The sequence below is a fragment of the Labrus bergylta genome, chromosome 17, assembly GCF_963930695.1.
Source record: "Labrus bergylta chromosome 17, fLabBer1.1, whole genome shotgun sequence".
Lineage (NCBI taxonomy): Eukaryota > Metazoa > Chordata > Actinopteri > Labriformes > Labridae > Labrus > Labrus bergylta.
This window is the reverse complement of record NC_089211.1, coordinates 8,084,428-8,105,501: the sequence shown is the minus strand read 5'-3', so window position 1 is coordinate 8,105,501 and position 21,074 is coordinate 8,084,428. Positions and strand designations below refer to the sequence as shown.

Below are 21,074 nucleotides of genomic sequence, written 5' to 3'. Positions count from 1 at the left end.
CTCTCGAGGGTCCGGTAAAGGCGGGACACCGACAGTTAAGAGTTTCAATTGATTTTGGTACGTTTTTTAAAGGGCCACTTTTATCTGCCAGTATTTACAATTAAAAAATATCTTTAAAAATTAATTAATTCAAACATAATACACTTAAAAAAGTAAACAAATAAGAAACAAAAAGTACAATTAAACAAATACAGCCGAATAAATGAATGCTAAATAAGAAATTAATTTAAAAAAATTAAACATAAAATAAGATACATCAAAATCAAATAAAGATTTATTGATAAAATAAAATAAATACATAATAGATACAAAAAATACAACAGAATAAATAAATGAATTAATAAATGCATCATAAATAAATAATAAATACAAATAAAACACATTAAACACTTGTGAAATAATGAAATACAAACATTACAAAATGAAAATACAAACAAAAATAGTTTAAATACATAAATAAATAAGTAAGAAATTGAAATAAATCACATATAGAACACTTGCATATTAACTACACAGTATGTAAATTAAGTGTGATACAAATGATCACCACCAGGGGGCAAACTTACTGCAAACATTACTTCTTGGATTTGTTTTGATGCTTATCTGTAGCCGTTTTCACATATGCACTCCGGATAATATCTAGATAATTGCAGGAGGACTTCTCCGGAGATGCTCCTGACCTAGCCGTTCACATATGCTCCTCACAGCAGGAGACTTTCCCTGTCAGAGGGGAGGGGGGTCGGGGGATTTCCTGAAGTAAGACGTGACATAAATAAACAACGCGCAAGTAGCGTAGCAACAGAGTCCACTACACGACGTTATAATGAGAATATTTGCCTTTATATCAATGCTATGTGTAATCCAATGGAATGACAACATCCACAAAAGAGAGGAGAACAACATACTGATGAACAGAAAATAGAATGCAGCCGTTTAATTACGTACACGGAGATCGTAGTGGTCGTGTGCAGACACTTTAGGCAGTCACTATATATAAACGTCTTTCTCTTTCCATTGGCTTGAAGTGAAAATCTCCGGAGTATATGCTGCTGCGTTCAGACATCAGCTCACTCGGATATTCTGCGGATAAAATACTAGAGGTCTGGCCAGAGAAACTCCGGGTAAAGTCCACGTGAAAAATGCGGCTGTTTGCGTTCAGACAGCCTAAAGAACCTCCGGGTAGCCAAATCTCCGGAGTTTTTCAGGAGATTTCTGTATGTTTGAAAAGGGTTTATGTGACATGTTTGAGTCACTGATCGATTAATACGTTAATTAATTTTAAGTAAAAAACTGGCAAGGGAAAAGAAATTCAGCAATACAGGAAGTCCTAAGAGTTTTAGAGACAGTTTATCACATTTCACTAAACAAGTCTGTGAAAAATCTCTTCACCACAAATTTCCTAATGACGTCAAAATTAGAAAAGCAAAAACAAATTGTGTTTTTAAAAATGAATTACCAGCAGGCCCGTAGAGAGTTACATATATGTTCTGGATCAAGGATCAATCCAAGCGGCCTTATCAGGGTTTTATGTTTTTTTTTTCTTGTTTAAGCACTTTAAACCCTGATTTTGAAAGATCCCACTTAAATAACGTTAACTGTGATTAACAGGAAACTTGTCGCTGACTGCAAAGAATAGCCTGACGTAAGGAATTGTTGTCAGATTACTGTTAAAAACATGTGCGTTGTCGGTGGTTTTCTCTGCTCTGTTATCGGTTCAGATTAGAGAAGAAGCTGTGAAGGACAAAACATCCGATCTGTAGCCGTCCTCTCTGAATCATGGTGTGTTCAGCTCACAAAACCAATTCATTACTGGAAGAAAACAACCAACTCTGCTCTGACTCATATTGATAACAGCATTTAATCTGTTGCGTCCAGAAATGATCTCAAGATGTCCAACTCCTCTGAACACAGTTTAGTTTACCTCATAGTCACTGGTCATGTTTCATTGTTAAATGAGATAATATAATAAACAAATACAATCTGTCGCCTACACACAAACTTCTCAAACACACGGCCTCTTTTCCCTGAGACTCTCTGCACAGGGATTTAGTGACTTGTCTTGTATTTTACACCATGCTGATAAATACTGTATCAATCCACGGATCACATGCAGCCTGGGGGGGGGGGGGGGGGGGGGGGGCTTGTGTTCCTCGTGCAGAATAAATCATTGGTACATCGTCTTCCGTCTCCGCTGATGCACAAACTACCTCTTCACAAGCTTGACATAATATGAGGACAAATGCGGGCCAGACCACCTCAGTATGTGGCCTCAATGTGTCCTGGGTGACTTCTCACCATAAAGTGTATATACAAATGGACAGCGTGCCTCAGCCTCCTCCCGTTGAACAGGTGAAGCTAAAATATTCCTGGATGTGCATATTGTGAGTTTGCATCCAGAGTATGAGCAGGGATCTCATATTGACTGTGTGTGTGTGTGTGTGTGTGTGTGTGTGTGTGTGTGTGTGTGTGTGTGTGTGTGTGTGTTAAGTACTTGTAACTTGTTTAATATAACACAGTCATGGGGGGCTTCAGTCATGGGGGGCTTCAATTCAGTGGACAGACGACGCTAAGATCAGCTGATAATTCCTTTTGCTTTCCGGGGGGGGGGGGGGGGGTTAGGCTGACCCTGACCCTCACCCTAACAGGCTAAGTGATTGATGCCTGGCTGCTAAGCTCCCCGATAAAGAGTCGCTAATGCTGCTGATGAGCCGGGGACCAAAACCTGGACTGGATTAACTGGAGCGTAAAGATTCAGCACAACGCCAAGCTGATGGTTCAGACTGACTGATTTGACCAGTTTGAGTTATAGGAGGAAGAGGAGAAGGAGGAAGCAGAGTAGAAAGAGGCAAAAGAGACAGAGGAAGGATGGAAATCAGAAAACGGCAGAAAGATGCTGAGAAAGAGGAGAAGGAGGAAGAGGAAGTGAAGAGGGAGAAAGAGGAGGATGAAGAAAGGGAAATGAAGGAGAAAGAAGAAACTGAGAAACAGGAGAAGGAGGACGAGGAGGCAATTGCAGAGGAGAAGGATTTATATGTTGTTGAATGTCGTGCTAACTTTTGTAAGAGCTGCACGGTGTTTTCTATTTTGTCTTTATGTTGTTTTTTTAAGTGTGCAGTTTTGGACAAACAGAGTTTCAGGAACTGTGTTCATGCAATACTGACAAACTGAAAGTTGAACTTATTAGTTTTATTATCGATGTGGTTCAGCAAAATCCAGTTTTTCTTTTCTTCCACTTTAAAGTAGAAAAACCTGGAACTCTTTAAAGTGTGCTCCATCTTCATTCTGCTGTTGAGGCTCAAACATCATGAACCTGAAGTGAGTGATGCCTGATAGCTTTATTAATCCTCCCACTCTCTCCAGTCTTCACGCAGAGTGTGTTCTCTCGTTCAGTGCGAGCAGCAGGTGTAGGTCCAGCTCGTGTTTTCCTCCCGTCTCTCGGCTCTCACGGCTGATTAGACTCCGCGTTTGGAGCAGGGAGGGCTGTCTGTGTCACTTCTCTTCATTAGAGCTCGAACACAGACGGAGCAGTATGCCACATCCTGAACACAGAGCGGACACCCACAGAGGAGCTTCTCCCACCGTCAGCAGCATGTCAGGACTTTAGGATCCCTGATTCCTGCAGATTCACTGTGCTCCTCCTGTTCAGGGGTTTCATCATGGAGCTGGGAAAAGTTCACCTGAACCTGAAGACTCTGCTGCTGACCATGATGATGTTCAAATGGGGTGAGTCAAAAACACTTCTCTGATACTTTTGATCATTTCTGTGTCCTGGAGGGAAACTCAGTCTGCGCCGTGCAAATCCCCAGAAAATCTCTCTGTGATTGTGAGTTTGAGAGTTTAAAGTTTAATCCTGTTTCTGTGAAAGCAACAGGCTGCAGGAGAAGATTTAACACGGCCACATTAGGAGCAGTTTTCTCACCCTATACTCTCTGTAATTAAAACAAACCTCTCAGTGCTGGAATAATGTCATGTATAGAGTCCAGAGGAGGAGAGTGAGGAGCAGCTCTCAGAGATGCTGCTCCTCCAACAAAGAGGCACAAGTGCATTCTGGGAGGAGGGACCGGTTTGTGCTCCCACAGACTCAAGTAGATGCAAACTAGTTTTGGAGGACGGGGTGTTATTGTCACTGGGAATTTTTGGGATAATTAAGGAGGATACTACGATCATCAGCATCATCAATAAACCATTTAAAGCCTTGGAAAAGTCTCAACCCTCATTGGCACCGGTGCAGAAGCATGAAGGACAATCAGAAACAAAGAAGTCAGGCTGATCGATAAAACAAAGTTTGGATGAAATTAAGCCAATTTTTTATATTGAATTTAAAGGTGCAATGATGTACAACTAGGTGGAAATATGTGTTCATGAAAAATAAGAACAATTAAGATTAAAGCAGCAAGGTCAGCAGTTCAAACTTGGAACTGTCTATTTGGTTTAAAATGTAAAATTAACAGAGCAAAGTCACTGAAACTGAAGTTGTCAAACTCTGAACTTTAATCCGTAGAAGCTGCTGTTTGATTGGATGGTTGACGCGAGAAGGCGTGGTTTAAGTGGAACTTTATTTCATGTTTTCACTCTCCCATTGTGTTGCATTAGACACATGACTGGCTGTGAATCGGCGCTCCTCAGTCATGCATACTCACACAGAACAAACAGGGATGAGATCAGCTCATTCATGAGCGACTGTGCGTGACTCGAGACGCACAACCAGGTCACTGAACGTCTCTTTACTTTGAGTTTTTTTAAAAGTTTGCTATCTGATAGAAGAGATTGATCAAACTCAGTGGAAGCATGGACTCTCACATTTGTACCAAGTGACAGAATGTTGCAGAGAAAACACCAAACACTCGTTGAGTTGTGATTTAGGAGCCTCATCAAAGTGTGACAGCACCTTTTTAAACTGATATGATTTTCCTTTTTATGTTGCTGTAATCCTGGTTGGTGTTGAATGTATGCTGTAGTGAGCGGCGCCGTCTTGACCACTACCTCCTTGTGCGTTACTGGGTAGCTCTTCAATACTGAAATGTTGGTATTTCGATTTTTGTGCTTTTTATTTCGCCAGTTTCTGGTTTATGCAACACTCTCTGCTTGTTTGTGGAAACCATGGCGACTGAACCGAGCGTCTTTTGTTTGACTTGGAGCTGATAAATGTTGATTATAGATTACTGGCCTTTAGTGTTCTTCTTGCTGCAGAAATGTGAAAACGGCGGCAATGGCATAAATGTTGTAAAAACAGAACATACGATTCTAACCGGTCGAATCACAGGGCTGAAGGTTGAGTTGTTTCGACATGTAGTTACATTTTGGAGGAGGTGAACGTCAGGCTAGGTGCGTTGGCTTCTCTGTAAGTAAAAGACTATGTGAACCTTCGGCGTAGATTTAATGCAGAAGCAAAAATCTAGCTCCTCCCTCCTCTCTAGAGTCGATGCTCACACAGGTCGCCATGTGGTGGACACTGAAGCTTCAGTGTTTATCCAGCTCTGCATCGGTCTGTAAACCTTTCTGGGTTCTAACCTCTCTCCATTTTTCAAAAGCATCTCCAATATTGATCCTAGTTTGAGCACGTTTCTGCTCGTGGAGCTTATTAGAAACATGCAGAGGCTTTTTAGGTCGAGTACAATCACTTCTATCTGAACCACTTCTCTTGCTGCTTCCATCACTGCAACACCTGTTGGTTTGACCTGGTAACTGCTCTCATATCTGGCAAACCGAGGGGCGTCCAAAACGGCTGCATGGGGGGTGTCTTAAAACCGCCTACCTTCTCTGGTCCAAACAAATCCAGATCATTCAGGACCAGAATCTAAAGTTAGAAGGAGGACATACTGGCTGCTGCATTGTTGTCAGAGAAGCCAGCACTTCAACATAGCATGTTCCCTTAATGTCTGATCATATAGTAAGGTCACTTTATCATTTCACTCACTACACATCTTACTGATTGATCCTTTAAACCTGCCTTTAGCCGTAAAGTCTTGATTGAGAGAGGTTGGTGGGCTGGAGAAGGAGTCAATTATTTGTTTTGTTGTGATGTTAACCACCATCAAATCGTCTTTTTGTAGTGAAGCCTTCTGAGGTTATGGTAAGAGTTATAGTGAGACCTATAATGGTTTGGCAAAAAGACAAAACACCAGCGCCCTGTGTCAGCAGCTCTCTGGGAGTTCTGTTTTAAGTTCTGCCACACTAAATCCGAGGTGCATTATTTGATTGTTTGGTTACAACGGGTTCATCCTAACTAGTAGACCATTTTAACTTGATGTGATTCAATCAGAGAGCAGCATTTTTTTCCATGCAGTGTTTGTTCCAGTGTATCCTCTTGTGTCTGATTGTCTCTTAACAGTCAACTTAGTCACAACAGTAAAATGTGTGCGCTGAAAGTGTCTGCCATGTTTCATGAGGGTTTTATTAGGTAGAGCCGATTCAATTAAAGGAAGCAGAAGAATGAGATCATGTGATGGAGACGGACAAGAGGTGACAGAGGTGACACATGCTCTGTGCAGCTCGGAGCGGTAATCTGTGCAGGTATCCTGCCACAAGGAGATTAGACGAGCAGAGGGGCAGATTGTCCCAAAGAGGCCCGAAGGATTACTACTGAGAAACACTCCAGAGGTCAGGGAGGTCATCAAACCTGCTCGGGTGAAAGGGGGGGGGGAGGGAAAGTCAATTGAAGAGCAGGCCTTGGTAGAGGACACAGAGAAGACAGGGATCAAAAGGGACAAGATCATAAAATCTAAAAAAAATCTGAAAGTATGACGAATATCACAGAAAAGTACAATTTAAGGGCTGCAAGGTGGTGCAGTGGTTAGCGCTGAAGGTACCTGGTTCGAGTCCCCAGGTGGGTGGGTGCCTTTCTGTGTGGAGTTCGTATGTTCTCTTTGTATGCTAGGGTCCCCTCCAGATACTTTGGCTTCCTCCCACAGTCCAAACATGCTCGTTAGGGACTCTAAATTGCCTGTAGGGGTGAATGTGAGTGTGGCTAGTTGTCTGGTCTCAATATGTCAGCCCTGTGATGGACTGTCCAGGTTGTACCCAGCCACTCGCTCAATGAAAGCTGGGATCTGCACTAGCCACCCCAAGACCCCAAACGACCTAAACAGTAAAGAAAATGGAAGATAGATTTCAAGGTTAAATCAAGATGCAGACTTACCTGGGTCCCAACTTTTGAATCCTTCAAGAGTTCACAGAGTTGATAAATTAGTGAGTCCGTTGTCCTCACATGAAACACCAACATCCCTCCTTGATAATAATTTGATCCAATCAGCTGCACGAACAGTTTGTCTGAACTGAGGAGGAGTCTTGAACGCATGAAGGGCATATCATCTTAATACTGCATGACTTTCTTGTTTGTGAATACCTCACCGTTCTGCCCTCTTATTCCCTCATCAAAACCAGTAAACTGTTCTGAGTAGGCATTAGTATTAATTTATATGTCCATCAAATCCTGGCAGAGTTGTTAGACTCTGTGTGAATAATTCAGGAAAATCAAATCCTGTCCCATTATCAGACTTGAATGATACTCTATATAAAGTATGCTACTGCACCAGTATTTGCACATTGCAGTTTGTTGTTCAAAGATAATGACTTATTGTGTAGCGTTACAGTGATAATCATTGTTGTGGTAAGTTTTTCCCAGACAAAATGGACAGATTTGAGGGTGAAGCGCATAATAAGTTAGCTTTCCTCATCTTGGAAATTCTTGAGTGCCCAGATGGTTTAATAGTGTGAGAGGTCATGTAAAAGTAAAGTTAAAGAAAGCAAGCCTTTAAGTACAGTAAAAAAAAAAAGAAAAGTGGCCCAAGACTCGAGCCTTGAGGAACACCACAAAATAAAAAATTGGCTGATAACAAATCATAAAGTTCAAAACTGATACCATGTAATGAAATACATTTACTTGCAGATATTCTTGCATCTGAATCTATTTAGATACATAATGTGGTTTGGAAAGGTGAAAGTATACCTGATTCAGCGTAGAGTTGATTTTTATTTGTATGATTTATTAAATATACTTGTGTATTAATTCAGTTTGCGGTTTAAATAAAGAGCTGAAAACATTCAGTCCTTAAGGACCCTTGATTGGACAGTGTTCCTGTTTGACTTGATGTTTGACACAACCAACCTCGAGTTAAGTTTCTTATCAAGCAAGCAAAAGGATCATCACCTCGCTCAATTAACATGTTTATCCTGAGCTCCCTCTTTCATCCAGCAGAACCTGATCTGAACCGTCCACAGCCACCTGGGACTCTACCTGTCTGCAGGTGGCAAACGGTCTACTACTGACCACTGTAATCTGTGTGGTTCAAACACATTTAGTGTCTGCGGACTGAGGGGAGAAAACACGTCAGTCACAATTAGAAAAAACAACAACCTACTGCGTCTAAAAAGGTGTTGCTGGGCCACAGAGGTAAAACTTTCCTTTCCTGGAAGGCTGGCTTTACCGTCTGCACAGCACACGACCTGCTTTCTCCTTAGACCTTTGATTCAGATGAGGAATAAGTCCAAGAATAACATTTAAATAGGGGTAAACATGGACCAAAGGTCAGGTTAAGTCACAGAGAAGAGGTTCATCTCTAGGTCAGATAGACTAAAAACCATGTCACCTAGGGACTTCACACAAAGGCGATCATCCAAATCAAAGTCTGGATGAGAGACCAGCAGCTAGAAGAAAGTGAGAGAGAGAGAGAGAGAGAGAGAGAGAGAGAGTGGTCCAAAGACAGCCGATCATCCCTTTAATCAATCCAATCATCTCTGATCATAATCTATAATTTCACGCAGAATAAAGAATGTAGATTTAGAACATCTACAACAGAAAACGTCTGACTGAGTTGCACGCTCCCATGTAATCTCAGCATGACGCAAACTGTACTTTTTATTACATTGTTTTTTTTTTATTTATTCAGGGCTTCATGTTATCTGCATGTAATTGACAATCACATATGTACTAAAGAGAATGAAGTCCATTTAGAAACATCGCCTGATGTCTGCAGGAGAGATTATTTAACAATGCACATCACTGTTAACTGATGGAAACAACCAGTTTTTTCCCATTGTAAAAATGGGAAAATGTGATTAAGTTGACAGCCGAAAGTATTTCTATGACTAGTGTAATCAGTAACGACTCTGTAACTGAGGGGTAACCACTGTGTTCCTCTGTGACTGACTGATGGAGGTCTAAAGACTTCCTGAGTTGTGAGCTGCTCTTGGTCATAAATAAAATTATGAGGGAGTGCCATCAATGAAAGTTGCATTGAAACAACCTAACAAATCCAAACGTGTTTTTGTGGTGGAACATAAATTAAAAAATACAAGCCCTCAAAGTGGAAACAGTAACAATGAAAAGTGCTGGTGTAAGATGAAGACAGCTCGTCTGACTGAAACAACTTGGTTTGGATGAGGCAGTTAAAAAAAAGAACTTTTAGTCCAAAGTAGACCAACATGTTTAGTCATGTAACGTAACTGAACATTAGGTTAAGTTACGCTAAGGCGTTATGTTGCTAGATGTTATATGAGATGACTTGACAGGTTAGGGTTAGGGGTCAGGGCTTCAACTTGACTCAATACTTGACTTGAAGAAAGAAGGAACTGTTTCCCTTTTCATGCATTGATTCAGTACTTAGAATACATTATACGTTATGTTATGTTACACCAAATAATGTTGTGTTATGTTGACTTGAACCACCGTCTCATCTGTGTAATTTTTTTTGTTTTTGACAAACCAATAAACCCAAAAAAGCAACCCAAGTGGTCCAGGAATGGCAGACACTTGACTTGTGGTCAGAGTCAGCAACCACAACCAAAAAATCCCAGTTTACTTTGCATTCCCATGTTTCTGTGACTCTACCAACACACATCATTATCACCACGTCATGAGGTGTTCAGATGTTGTGGTCATTTTATATAATCCTGATAAACCTAGGATCTCTCTCAATACATTGGACCCCACTGGAACTGGAAAAAAGAGGAAATGGCCAATGTGACATGGTCAAAGTTGCCGTTAACGTTTGCAGAAATTTGCTGTTGATGTATGACTCCATCGCCCGGAGTTGAGCTGTTTGACAAACATTTTCAGGGTCCTAAAGTAGACTTCAAAAGACTTAAAGGACTGGACTTTACCGTCTGTCCTCGGTCTCAGAAAGGGCCTTCTCCTGATCTTCACTCAGGGTTGAACTCTGAGTCAAACGACATAACGCTCCGATTTGATCCCCGTTAGGCTCCGAATAACGTCAGACCTTTTCTATGAATAAACAGTGACCCTCTCTAACACTGAAGTTCCTCATTAAATATTCTCTCCCTGCCCCCCTGCCCCTCCATAACTCCCTTCACTGTTAATAACTTCCACTTCAGTGAGAATTTGGAAACAGGGCTCTGATCAAAGTGTGGGGTGGCTGGGAGGCTGATGGTGGGGGGGTGTAGACTGGCCTAATAACAGGAATGTGGAGCGTTTCCACACAGACCTCATGGCATCTGCTGGTGGGGGGAGACAGCGTGAGTATTGTGATTTTTTTTCGTCAACCCCCCTTCAAATTAAAGTGTTTAATTCCACTGTGAAATGACAAACAGAATGCCCCCCCCCCAGGCTGAGAGAGGTTATTCATGGAGGACAATACAGTATGGTCATTATTTACTCTGGCTTCAAGCTAATTGAGACAAAAAACAATTAATTTATGTAACAGAAGAACGAACCCAACGTTCATTAACAGAGGAAACTTGTTGCCTCATACGTCTTTGTGAAACAACACTGACAATTACCAACAGCGACCCCTGGAGGCCATGGACAGATTCAGAGACTTTGGGTTCATGGGAACAGATTTGTCAAAGACCCACAGTCCTACCAGGAAACATAGCCATACAGGTGCGTCTTTCCCACAGAACTGTGCAGGTTTATATCCACTCTGAAGTTCTGTTGTTGGGAGAAAACTGCTCCTGGACTCCATCATTAAGTTCACAATAAATATACTGAACTCTGATTTTTGATCTGCAGATACTCTAACGTTGTTGCGCGATATTGAGGAGAACCTGTGTTTCTATTTTCTAAAACACTGAAAAAGGGTCAACACAGGATCACTGTTATTGACGCTGTAACGGTTTGGGTTCGTGCCTGGTGCTTGGCTAACGGCATTTTGGAGAGCGTTGGAGACAGTAAGTTAGCCAAAAGTGCACATTCACACGGGGCTGGGGTAGTGTTGCAGTACACAAGACCGGTCTCGAGACCACTTTTTCAAGGTCTCAACCTCAGAATCGAAAGCATTTTTACTCGGCCTTGTCTCAGACTGGGCGGACTCCTGATTTCAAATCAAGACCGGTCTAGACCACCACTGATTGGCTATTGTTCCACGTCATTACTGTGATTAGAAGCGCCTCTTTCTAAAAGAACAAATAACTTCAATTTATTTGTAGTTTGATTTTTATCTCCCGGTTACAGCCATAACCTTCCCGGTGTTACGATTGTGAGAGATACGTCCCCTAAACACAAGGTGATGATTTTTTTAAATCGAAATTTATGGTCTCTGTCTCGTTCTGCCTCGTACTTGGTCTTGGCCTTGACTTGATCTCAACCCCTTAATATCTTGGTCTTGTCTTGGTCTCTGAGCACATGTCTTGGTCTTGGTTACCGTGGTCTTGACTTCAATGCTCGTTGGTGGTTTCCACAATGCTCACTGTTTATCACAGACTTCTATTTTATCAAACATGAGCAAAATCATGTCGACAAACCTCTCGTCATGTCACTGTTGAGCTGAGAGACAAAAGGAAACAAGGAGCTCGGTGTCAGACATCAGTCGATGACAAACTAAACCTTAAGGCTAAAAACAAGATGTCCTCTAGTGACGTCGCTTCCCTAGAAACTTAGCAACACTGTAAATCTTAAAGGCACATTCCGCAATTTCAACTGTCAAAACGTCTATTTAAAAAAATGTATAAAACATGGACGTCGAGCCCAATGTTAGTCGCCATATTGTAAATACTGACTCTACCAAACTTATATAGAAGCAGACAAAAAGGTGGAGCTGAGGCGGGCCTTAAGCCTCCTGGCAAACAGTTATAACGTTCCTATATGTCACTCAACTGGACCACGCCCCTAATTATGCAAATGTATACTAAACTCTTATTGCTAATGTGATCATACAACACGATATAAAACAACAGCCCTCACACAGTGTTACAACTAAGAAATTAGCTTTAGAGACCAAAACCCTTTTTGTACCCTGCTGTAAACAAGTTTGACTTATTAACATGGGACTCTATGGAGATCGATTCATTGTTTGGAGACAAACTTAAGTGGACACCAGTGGAACTGCAGTATTTTGCACCTCTGTCTAGTCACAGTAAAAGCTGGACCAGGGTGAGTTAAGACTACGCATGAACAAAAGACACTGTGACACGTGTGAGGGTTTAGTCGTACAGTGTGTGTGTGTGAGAGGGTTTAGCTAAATAGCTCGTGGGTGTGTGTTCGTGTGTGAGGGTTTAACACTCCTGGACATCAGTGCCAAGGAGGAGTGTGAGCAGATTACGTGCATGTCAGAAGGAATGAGTGTAACAGGTTTAAATGGCAGGCACACTTGGTCATTTCAGTTCATCCACTTGTTTGTTGCTGCTGAATGGAGACATTTTAAAATGTTCCCAGCAGCCCCCTGTTAGTCATGTGAAGGACCTAACATGAACCATGGTGTCATTACGTGTCCAAGTCACCTGCAGGTCATAATTCAGACTGAAGGTGACAATAACTAACAGTTCATAATGTTTTCTTTCAAATTATTCTACAATTCCCAAGGAGAAGATGAAAAAACTTTCACAGTTTGTATATTGTAAATCAGGTGTATGTATGTGTGAGCATGTAAAAAGTCAGTTAGCAACGTTAGCACCAGCGCTAGTTTGGTCACATCTGCCATCGCACTAATCTCATGAAAACAAAAGTGACAGTATCCACTAGAGTCTGTCTCCTGCAGTGAGTCAGTCCCCATAGAGCCCTATGTTAAAATGTTCAACTTTACAGCTGCAGTTCCTCCAGTGTCCACTAGAGTCCGTCTCCTGCAGTGAGTCAGTCTCCATAGAGCTCCATGTTAAAATAAACATGTTTACACCCTGGTACAAAAACAGTTTGGGTCTCTAGAGCTCATTTCTCTCTTCAACTATACGGGCTGAATGTTTATACAGCTTACCTGTTTACAATATATTAAGGCTCAAAGGGATGTAGAATTAGGGGGCGTGGCCTCTTTGAGTGACAGGTTGAAGCTGCTAGACGTATGCTAGGTGTCATCTCAATCAGCTCATTCAGTCACTGAACTTAACCTCTCGTCCAAATATGGTCACTTCTAGCTCAAAAAAAACAAGATGGTGTTTATAACCAAATTGATGATGTCCATTGGTTTGATTGGAAAACAAGCAGAGCATGCTATGACGCCTTCATTTTCTCAGACTGCTGGAGACATCGTGTCCTGAGCCCTTCCTGGGTTGGAAGGTCTTGTATTCAACATGCATAAATGAATAATCTTTCCTTTGTCTTCCAGGAATCCTGTGTAACGCCACGTCAGACAGTTGTTTGTCCGCCCCCTGTCAGAACGGAGCTTCCTGTGTGGACAACTTGGACGACTACGCCTGCATCTGTCCCAGAGGGGAGGTCAGATTCATGGGTAAGAACTGTGATGAACCCTACGACGCCTGCTCCTTCGCTCCATGTGAGAACTGCACCAGCGTCCCGGGCACCACCGAGTACCACTGCACCTGTCCGGAGGGTCTGACAGGTGATAACTGCACAGAGGAGGTGAACGAGTGTGAGAGTAACCCGTGTTCTGAGCCTCGCTCGCTGTGTGTGGACCGACTGAACGGATACTTCTGCAGGTGTCCTGAAGGTTACGGAGGACGGGACTGCAGGACTCATGTGACAGACTGTATCGATGAACCGTGCAGGAACAACGGGACCTGCGTACTCAGACCGGAGGGGTTTGAGTGTCACTGTGCACCCGGGTTCGAGGGAAACACCTGCGAGGAGGACGTGAATGAGTGTTCATCAGAGCCCTGTCAGAACGGAGCTATATGTGTGGACGGAATGGCAGAGTTCCACTGCTTCTGCGTGCCCGGGTTTCAGGGTTATAACTGTGAGATCGACATCAACGAGTGTGCATCACGACCCTGTGAGAACAACGCCACCTGCATCAACGAGAAGGACCACTACGAGTGTGAGTGCCTGCTGGGATTCGCAGGTACGTACAAATTTTGCACATTACCCAAACTGCACACTGCAAAGAGAACGCATCGGTCGCATCCATCCAGTCTGTGGTCCGTCTATCCCTCCCTCTAGTCTAGCCTGAATATTTCCTGCTGTGTTCTCACATCAGCTCACCCAAATTTCAGGTAGATAACTAACAGGGAGGCTGGCAGGGAAAAAGTTTTATGGATGTTTGAAAACGCAGACTCCTCAAACATACAGTAACTGTTTAAAGGCTTTATATGCGATTTTTCACACTTAAATGTAGCAGAAATCAAGTATATCCTCTGAAAATAACTCTGTGAGTCATGACTGTCTACAATGGGTGTGACACCCGAGTCTCACTGTCTGTGATGTTTTCAGAGTTTTCAGAGTCCTATCTTCGCTTATAAAAGTTGTTTAATTGAGGGACTAGAGAAAAGAAGAATAACATACTGTCCTCACTGCTTAACTTTGTTTCTAGATCACGCTCATTTCGGGTAAACTGACATGCAGTGTGAAGATACGACCATAATTAGCAATAGCATGCTAACACAACAATGCAGCTCGAGTTATTTTGGTTTCATGCTGGTGCTCAAGGGCGACATCTGCTGGATCATCACCTATAAATAATCACCTTTAAGGATGTTTTAAACCCGACAAAGAGTCTAAATATCTGTGACTTTGTACTGATGTTCAGTTCCTTTATAGATAGGGCTAGCTTGACAATTCCCTGTTGGCAAGGTTGAGGAAATTCAAGATGCCAACCTAAATGACAGAGAGCAACATTATGTGTAATTAAACATATTCACAGTATCAAGCAGCTTTATTATCTGCATGAAGACTGCACGGTTGTAAATATTTATTATGTGTCATGATGAATCATCTCCTCAGCGGTGAGACACTTTCTGCTCACTGACAGACTTCATTCTCTCCTCTACGTCTCGCTCCTTGGTTTGTTAATCCCACAGTGTTTAGTTTGTTCCTGATAAACGGAGCACGAGAAGTATTTTAAGAGCTCACTAAGATGTTCTCTTATCAGCGGCTCAGATAACGCAGAGAGGGGGAAACACTCTCGTCTTGCTTTTCTTACACTGGGTTCTTTCTGCGCAGCCTGCTCAGTGTCAGAGGAGCTCCATGTTATCAGAGTGTGTTACGGTCAGATCAGCAGCTCTGCATTCCCACCTGTCACTCAGTCAGTCCGTTCAGAAAGACGTTATCAGCTCAGAACAGACACAAAGAGGACTGGCTGTTTTTGTAACATTTAGCATCATTTCATTTTGTCCTAACTCCCCCTTCAGGAATAAACTGTGAGCTGGAGATCGACGAGTGTGAGTCAAGTCCCTGCCGTAACAGAGCGACCTGCCACGACCTCATCGGCATGTACACCTGCGAGTGTCCTCCCGGGTTCGATGGCGTCGACTGTGAGGTGGACGTTGATGAGTGTGCCAGTGAGCCCTGTCAGAACGGAGCAGTGTGTCATGACATGGTCAACAGGTGAGTGTACAGGAGATCAAACAGGTTCGCCTGGATGGGTTTTTAAAAGATAAAACTTCTGTGATGAACTGATTTTTTTGGGTTCAGTCAAGGTCTTACCTTCTTATTGACTCTAAAAAACAACGTGTTTCTGTGGGATATTTGGGTGTACAACTCCACACGTTCACCGGGGGGTGGGGGTGGGGGGGGCTGCTGGCTCTTTTATGTGGGGGCTCAAAGTCTCATAATCCGTCTCTCACATAAAAACATCCCAGGAATGTCTTTGTTAGGACAGAATTTGCACACATACCAGAATTAAACTTTTCTACTAAGCAGCAACCTCACGTGCTGTAAAAAAGGAAACTAAAGCAGAAGCACCAAAAACTGCAGTTCCTCTTGTGTCCACTAGAGGCTGTCTACTGCAGTGTGTCAGTCCCCAAACATTTATCCATCCATACATTGTCTACACTGCTTTTCCCGTTCGCTTATACCCTGACTGTTCACCAGCCAATCACAGGGCTGACATTTAGAGACAGACAACCAGCTACACTCACATTCACACCTACGGGCAATTCAGAGTCTCCAGTTAACCTAACGAGCATGTGTTTGGACTGTGGGAGGAAGCTGGAGTACCCAGAGAGAACCCACACATGCACAAGGAGAACATGCAACATGCATTAAATATATTTACAGCCTGGTACAAAAACAGTTTGCATCTCTAAAGCTCATTTCTCTGTTCAGTGATTCAAGAAATGCAGATTTCATGTCATGGTCACTTCGATTGACAGGAAACGCCTACAAGATGTCTGCTTGATGTCAAGTCAGCAGATCAAAATCACAGAATAGACCTTTACCCAGAGGCGCTGCTTGTCAACAGGCAACGCAGGCAACTGCTTGAGTAGGGGGCCCTCAGGGTTGACCATGTTTAATCTAAACATTTTGAAATGAAACTTTCGGGGACCCATCTAACAGCACTCACTCTTGTTGTGCTGCTTAGCATCTTTGGTAGCAGCTATGAGAATTCAAATGAAAAAATAAATTTGACTGTTAAAATGCCTGAATGTAGAGGCTTTTTAATATTCAGAATATTGGCGCTTTATGTGACTCAGTCGAACATGCTTTTTTAAAAACTTTTTTATTTTAATGAATTTAAGATCAATGACAACAATGTAACTTTATTTACATCACTTTTGTTTACCTGAGATTAGTGTAATGGCAAACGTTACCGTGTAGCTCTGGTGCTAATGTTGCTAACTGGACTGTTTACATGCTCACACATACAGTTACTCTCCCACTATGCTGACGAGCAGAGACGCCTGAATGGACGACTTTGTAAATGAAATGGAGAGATGGAGATGAGTGGTGAGAGCATTTTAGCCTGTCAAGGACGTTGTTGTTGACTTGGCGTGCTCATAACAGCTGACAAAGATGTTTTTTTAAATCTGAGCATGTGTGGACGCCTGGATAGGATTATTTTTTAAACTAAGGAGGAGGGGTGCTGGTGGCGCAGTGGCTATCGCGCACACCCCAATAAAGCACTATAATTACTCTTTTTTCTGACTTTGATGTCTTGTAAAAAAAAATTCTTCCATAAGTAGACAGTAAAAGTACTTCATAAAAGTACATAGTACATAGTAGTATGTAGTCTAGGATTTATTAGGGACTTTGACAGTGGATTTCTCAAAAGGTACAAAGTAAAAGTACTTCATAGTACAGGTGCATGTAGTCTAGGAAGTACTAAGTCCAACCACATCAGAATCATTGTGTACTTATGTAAGAACATATTTTTTTATATTTTTTTCCCAGGAAAACACCTTACTTTGAAAAATGGAAGTTACCGCAGACTCGCAGTATTATTCTCAAACTAATTTCACCGACCTCCGAAGTTATTCCCTGAACAGTATTTTGTTTGCTCCCGTTTCATACACGTGTATCTCATAGCCAGTTTTATGGTAAGACTTAGACATTTATCACTTTTGCCTGGAAAAGGAGATTAATAACGGACTCGCTCTCTCTGTCTGTTCCTCCTGCTCGCTCTGGAGCATTTACCATAAAGATCAGAATACGGGAGCACTTCAAATTTAGGGGCGGCTCACTCCACCGTGTAAACTCGAGGAGCGGCTGGCTTGACCGCAGTCTTGTACTGGGCTTGTTTCCATAGAGCTGGTTGCTTGTTTCTCTCGCGAGATCTGGCAACACTGGTTGTTTTGTGGTTGTGCGTGTTTTGACTTAAGTTTCGTTTCTGTACTTGCAGCGCGTTTGATGCTTCTGCAGTAGATTTTGCCTATTTGCAGCGCGTTTGTTTCTTTTGCATACCTGATGAGATGTAATAAAACTCCACCTCTACCGGACTCACCTGAGACAACCCGGACGACACGCCATGAAGGACTGACAGTAAGATTCACCTTTAGAGCAAAACTAGACCGCTGTAGGCGGGAATACTCGGAATACTCGGAATACCAGGATACTGGGAAGATCTGGACTTTTATCTGAAACTGAATCCACAAACCGGATAAGACATTTAAAAAGAACGAAGAATACAGATAGAAGGAACTTTCAGTGACAGGGAGTGACTCCCAGCTGTTTGTCTGCTGCGTCTTCAGACTCTGAGAGAAAATGGCGTCCAAGTTAGAGGAAGATCCGAGCTGTCCTGTCTGCCTCGACATCTTTAAAGATCCAGTCATCCTGTCCTGCTGTCACAGCTTCTGTAGAGTGTGTGTGCAGGACTGCTGGAAGGAGAAGGAAAACAAGGTGTGTCCGGTTTGTAAGAGGAGACAGTCAAAGGGAAGGTTACCTCCTAACTTTGCTTTAAAGAACCTGTGTGAGACTTTTCTGCAGGAGAGAGATCAGAGAGCTTCAGAGGATCTCTGCAGTCTGCACTCTGAGAAACTCAAACTCTTCTGTCTGGACCATCAGGAGCCGGTGTGTCTCGTCTGCAGAGATTCAGAAAAACACAGCAAACACACATTCAGACCCATCGATGAAGCTGCTCAACAACACAAGCAGAAACTTCAGGAAACTCTGGAGCCGGTAAAGAAGAAGTTAAATGTTTGTAAACGAGTTAAAGTGAAATTTGATCAAACAGCAGAACACATTCAGGTCCAGGCCAGACACACAGAGAGGCAGATTAAGGAGCAGTTTAAGAAGCTTCACCAGTTTCTAGAAGAGGAAGAGGAGGCCAGGCTGCGTGCACTGAGGGAGGAAGAGGAGAAGAAGAGTCAGAGGATGAAGGAGGAGATGGAGGCTCTGAGCAGAGAGATAGCAGCTCTTTCAGACTCAGTCAGAGCCACAGAGGACGAGCTGGGAGCTGCAGACGTCTCATTCCTGAAAAACTACAAGGATGCAGTGGAAAGAGTCCAGCAGCGCCCCCTGCTGGAGGATCCACAGCTGCCCACAGGAGCTCTGATAGATGTGGTCAAACACCTGGGCAACCTGAGCTTCAACATCTGGAACAAGATGAAGGACATGGTCTCCTACAGTCCGGTCATTCTGGATCCAAACACTGCTGGTTCAGGACTCATCGTGTCTGATGATCTGACCTGTGTGACACGAGGACAGGAGCAGCAGCTTCCTGATAATCCAGAGAGGTTTGATTATTACATCTCTGTCCTGGGCTCTGAGGGCTTTAACTCAGGGACTCACAGCTGGGACGTCCAGGTTGGAGACAGTACACGCTGGGGACTGGGTGTGTTAGCAGAGTCTGACAAGAGGAAGGGAGACAAACGGTCTGGATTATGGAGAATAGGGTTATATGATGGTGAATATGGAGCACGCTCCTCATCACATCCAGTCACTGTTCTCTCCATGAAGAAGAACCCTCAGAGGATCAGAGTGAATCTGGACTGTAACAGAGGAGAGCTGTCGTTCTCTGATCCTGATACTAACACACACATACACACCTTCACACACATACACACCTTCACACACACTTTCACTGAGAGGATGTTTCCATACATTAACACTCAGGGTAAAGTGAAGATTTTACCAAAGAAGATCTCTGTGACTCTGGAACATCACTAATACATGATAAAGATGAAGATGATATTGTTCTGATGGTTTTGTCTGTGATTCTTTTAGGATTGTGTGACTGCGTTGTCATGGCGATGATGATGGTGATGATTACGATATTATTCTTATTGTTCGTCTGTGATTCTTTTAGGATTGTGTGACTGCGTTGTCATGGTAATGATGTTTTTGTTGAAACATTCTCTATAACTTGGAGTTGGAGTTTAATGTGCTGTCCTGTATTGTGTTTTTATGCTCTCGGTGAAATTTCCCCCTCGAGGCAATAAAGGTTTTCATTCATTCATTTGTTGGAGTCTCTTTAAAGACATTCTGCTCAGTGTGTTAACTGGTTCACTGTCATCTGTAGCTTCAGCAGCCGCTGTGAACGTCTGATTTCAGACTTTTTCACTTGAATTCCAAGGGGTCCCTGAAGGCATCACCTGTGTAACCCGTGTGTGTGTTCTGTGTTGTGTTCTGGTCTGCAGTAATGACTCAGGAGACAGCTTGTGGGTTCTGGTTCTGTATTAACAGACAAAATTAACAGAAATCGATTTGTTGTGTGGTGAGCCGGGATCAAACATTTCCGTCCTGACCAAGCTGTTATCGGCTCTCCCCTTATTTACATTTATACATTACACATTAATTCAAAATTATGTAATTAAATCAACAATACTTGAAAATAAACACAATTATTAAAAAACTTCTATTATCCCAAAAAAGTGAAAATAAATAAATGCATAATAAATACAACACAAGAAAAATATTTTGAAAACTAACTTAAAAAAATTATACACTTCAACAGCAAATTAATAATAAATATGAAGCCAGAAAACCATTTTCTTTGCATGAATGTACAGCATATAAATTCACATTAGCAGCTTTAATATAAAACACAGCGGCCAAACAGTACAAGGAAAACTTCAGCAATAAACAATTTACATATATTAATAAGACATTTGAAAAAACCCTCTCCATACCTATATAAAAAAAAAAATAACAGAAATCGATGAGTTGTGAGTGAACCGGGACCAAACTTCTCCCCTGATGAAAGAAAACAACGCATCATTTAAGAGAGACGACTATCTTAACATACAGAAACGAATTAATAACTTTATAAATATTTTTAAAAACTCCACAGAACTGATACAGGATGAACCAAATATGACCAGTAACTGAATGCCTCCGTTTGGTTACATCTAAACAATTAAAAAATACTTCTAAATGTGTTTATAGACGGAGCATTGATCATTAATCTACCTCTGACCAAGCTGTGAACGGTTCTGGCCAGAGCGCGCACGCACGTACCTCCGTCATCACGCACGGCCACACACACTGGCTCTGGTGCTAACGTTGCTAACTGGACTGTTTACATGCTCACACATACAGTTACTCTCCCACTATGCTGACGAGCAGAGACGCCTGA

The 21,074-nt window shown here is 42.4% G+C and overlaps 2 protein-coding genes across 2 annotated transcripts in view; both read left to right on the top strand.

Annotated features, from left to right (window-relative positions):
- The first annotated feature begins 3,509 nt into the window (after positions 1-3,509).
- The window catches only part of crb2a (crumbs cell polarity complex component 2a), a 37,270-nt gene continuing 19,705 nt past the window's right edge, over positions 3,510-21,074 (top strand). The window contains exons 1-3 of the mRNA XM_029280318.2: positions 3,510-3,723; positions 13,494-14,186; positions 15,472-15,667. Coding sequence (XP_029136151.1) covers positions 3,657-3,723; positions 13,494-14,186; positions 15,472-15,667 — 956 coding nt within the window. The 5' untranslated portion in view covers positions 3,510-3,656. The remainder of the gene's footprint in view (positions 3,724-13,493; positions 14,187-15,471; positions 15,668-21,074) is intronic.
- Positions 17,481-19,951, top strand: LOC109995625 (E3 ubiquitin-protein ligase TRIM35-like). The gene has a single exon (XM_065965411.1). The coding sequence runs from the start codon at positions 18,263-18,265 to the stop codon at positions 19,664-19,666; it is 1,404 nt and encodes a 467-aa protein (XP_065821483.1). The 5' UTR covers positions 17,481-18,262; the 3' UTR covers positions 19,667-19,951.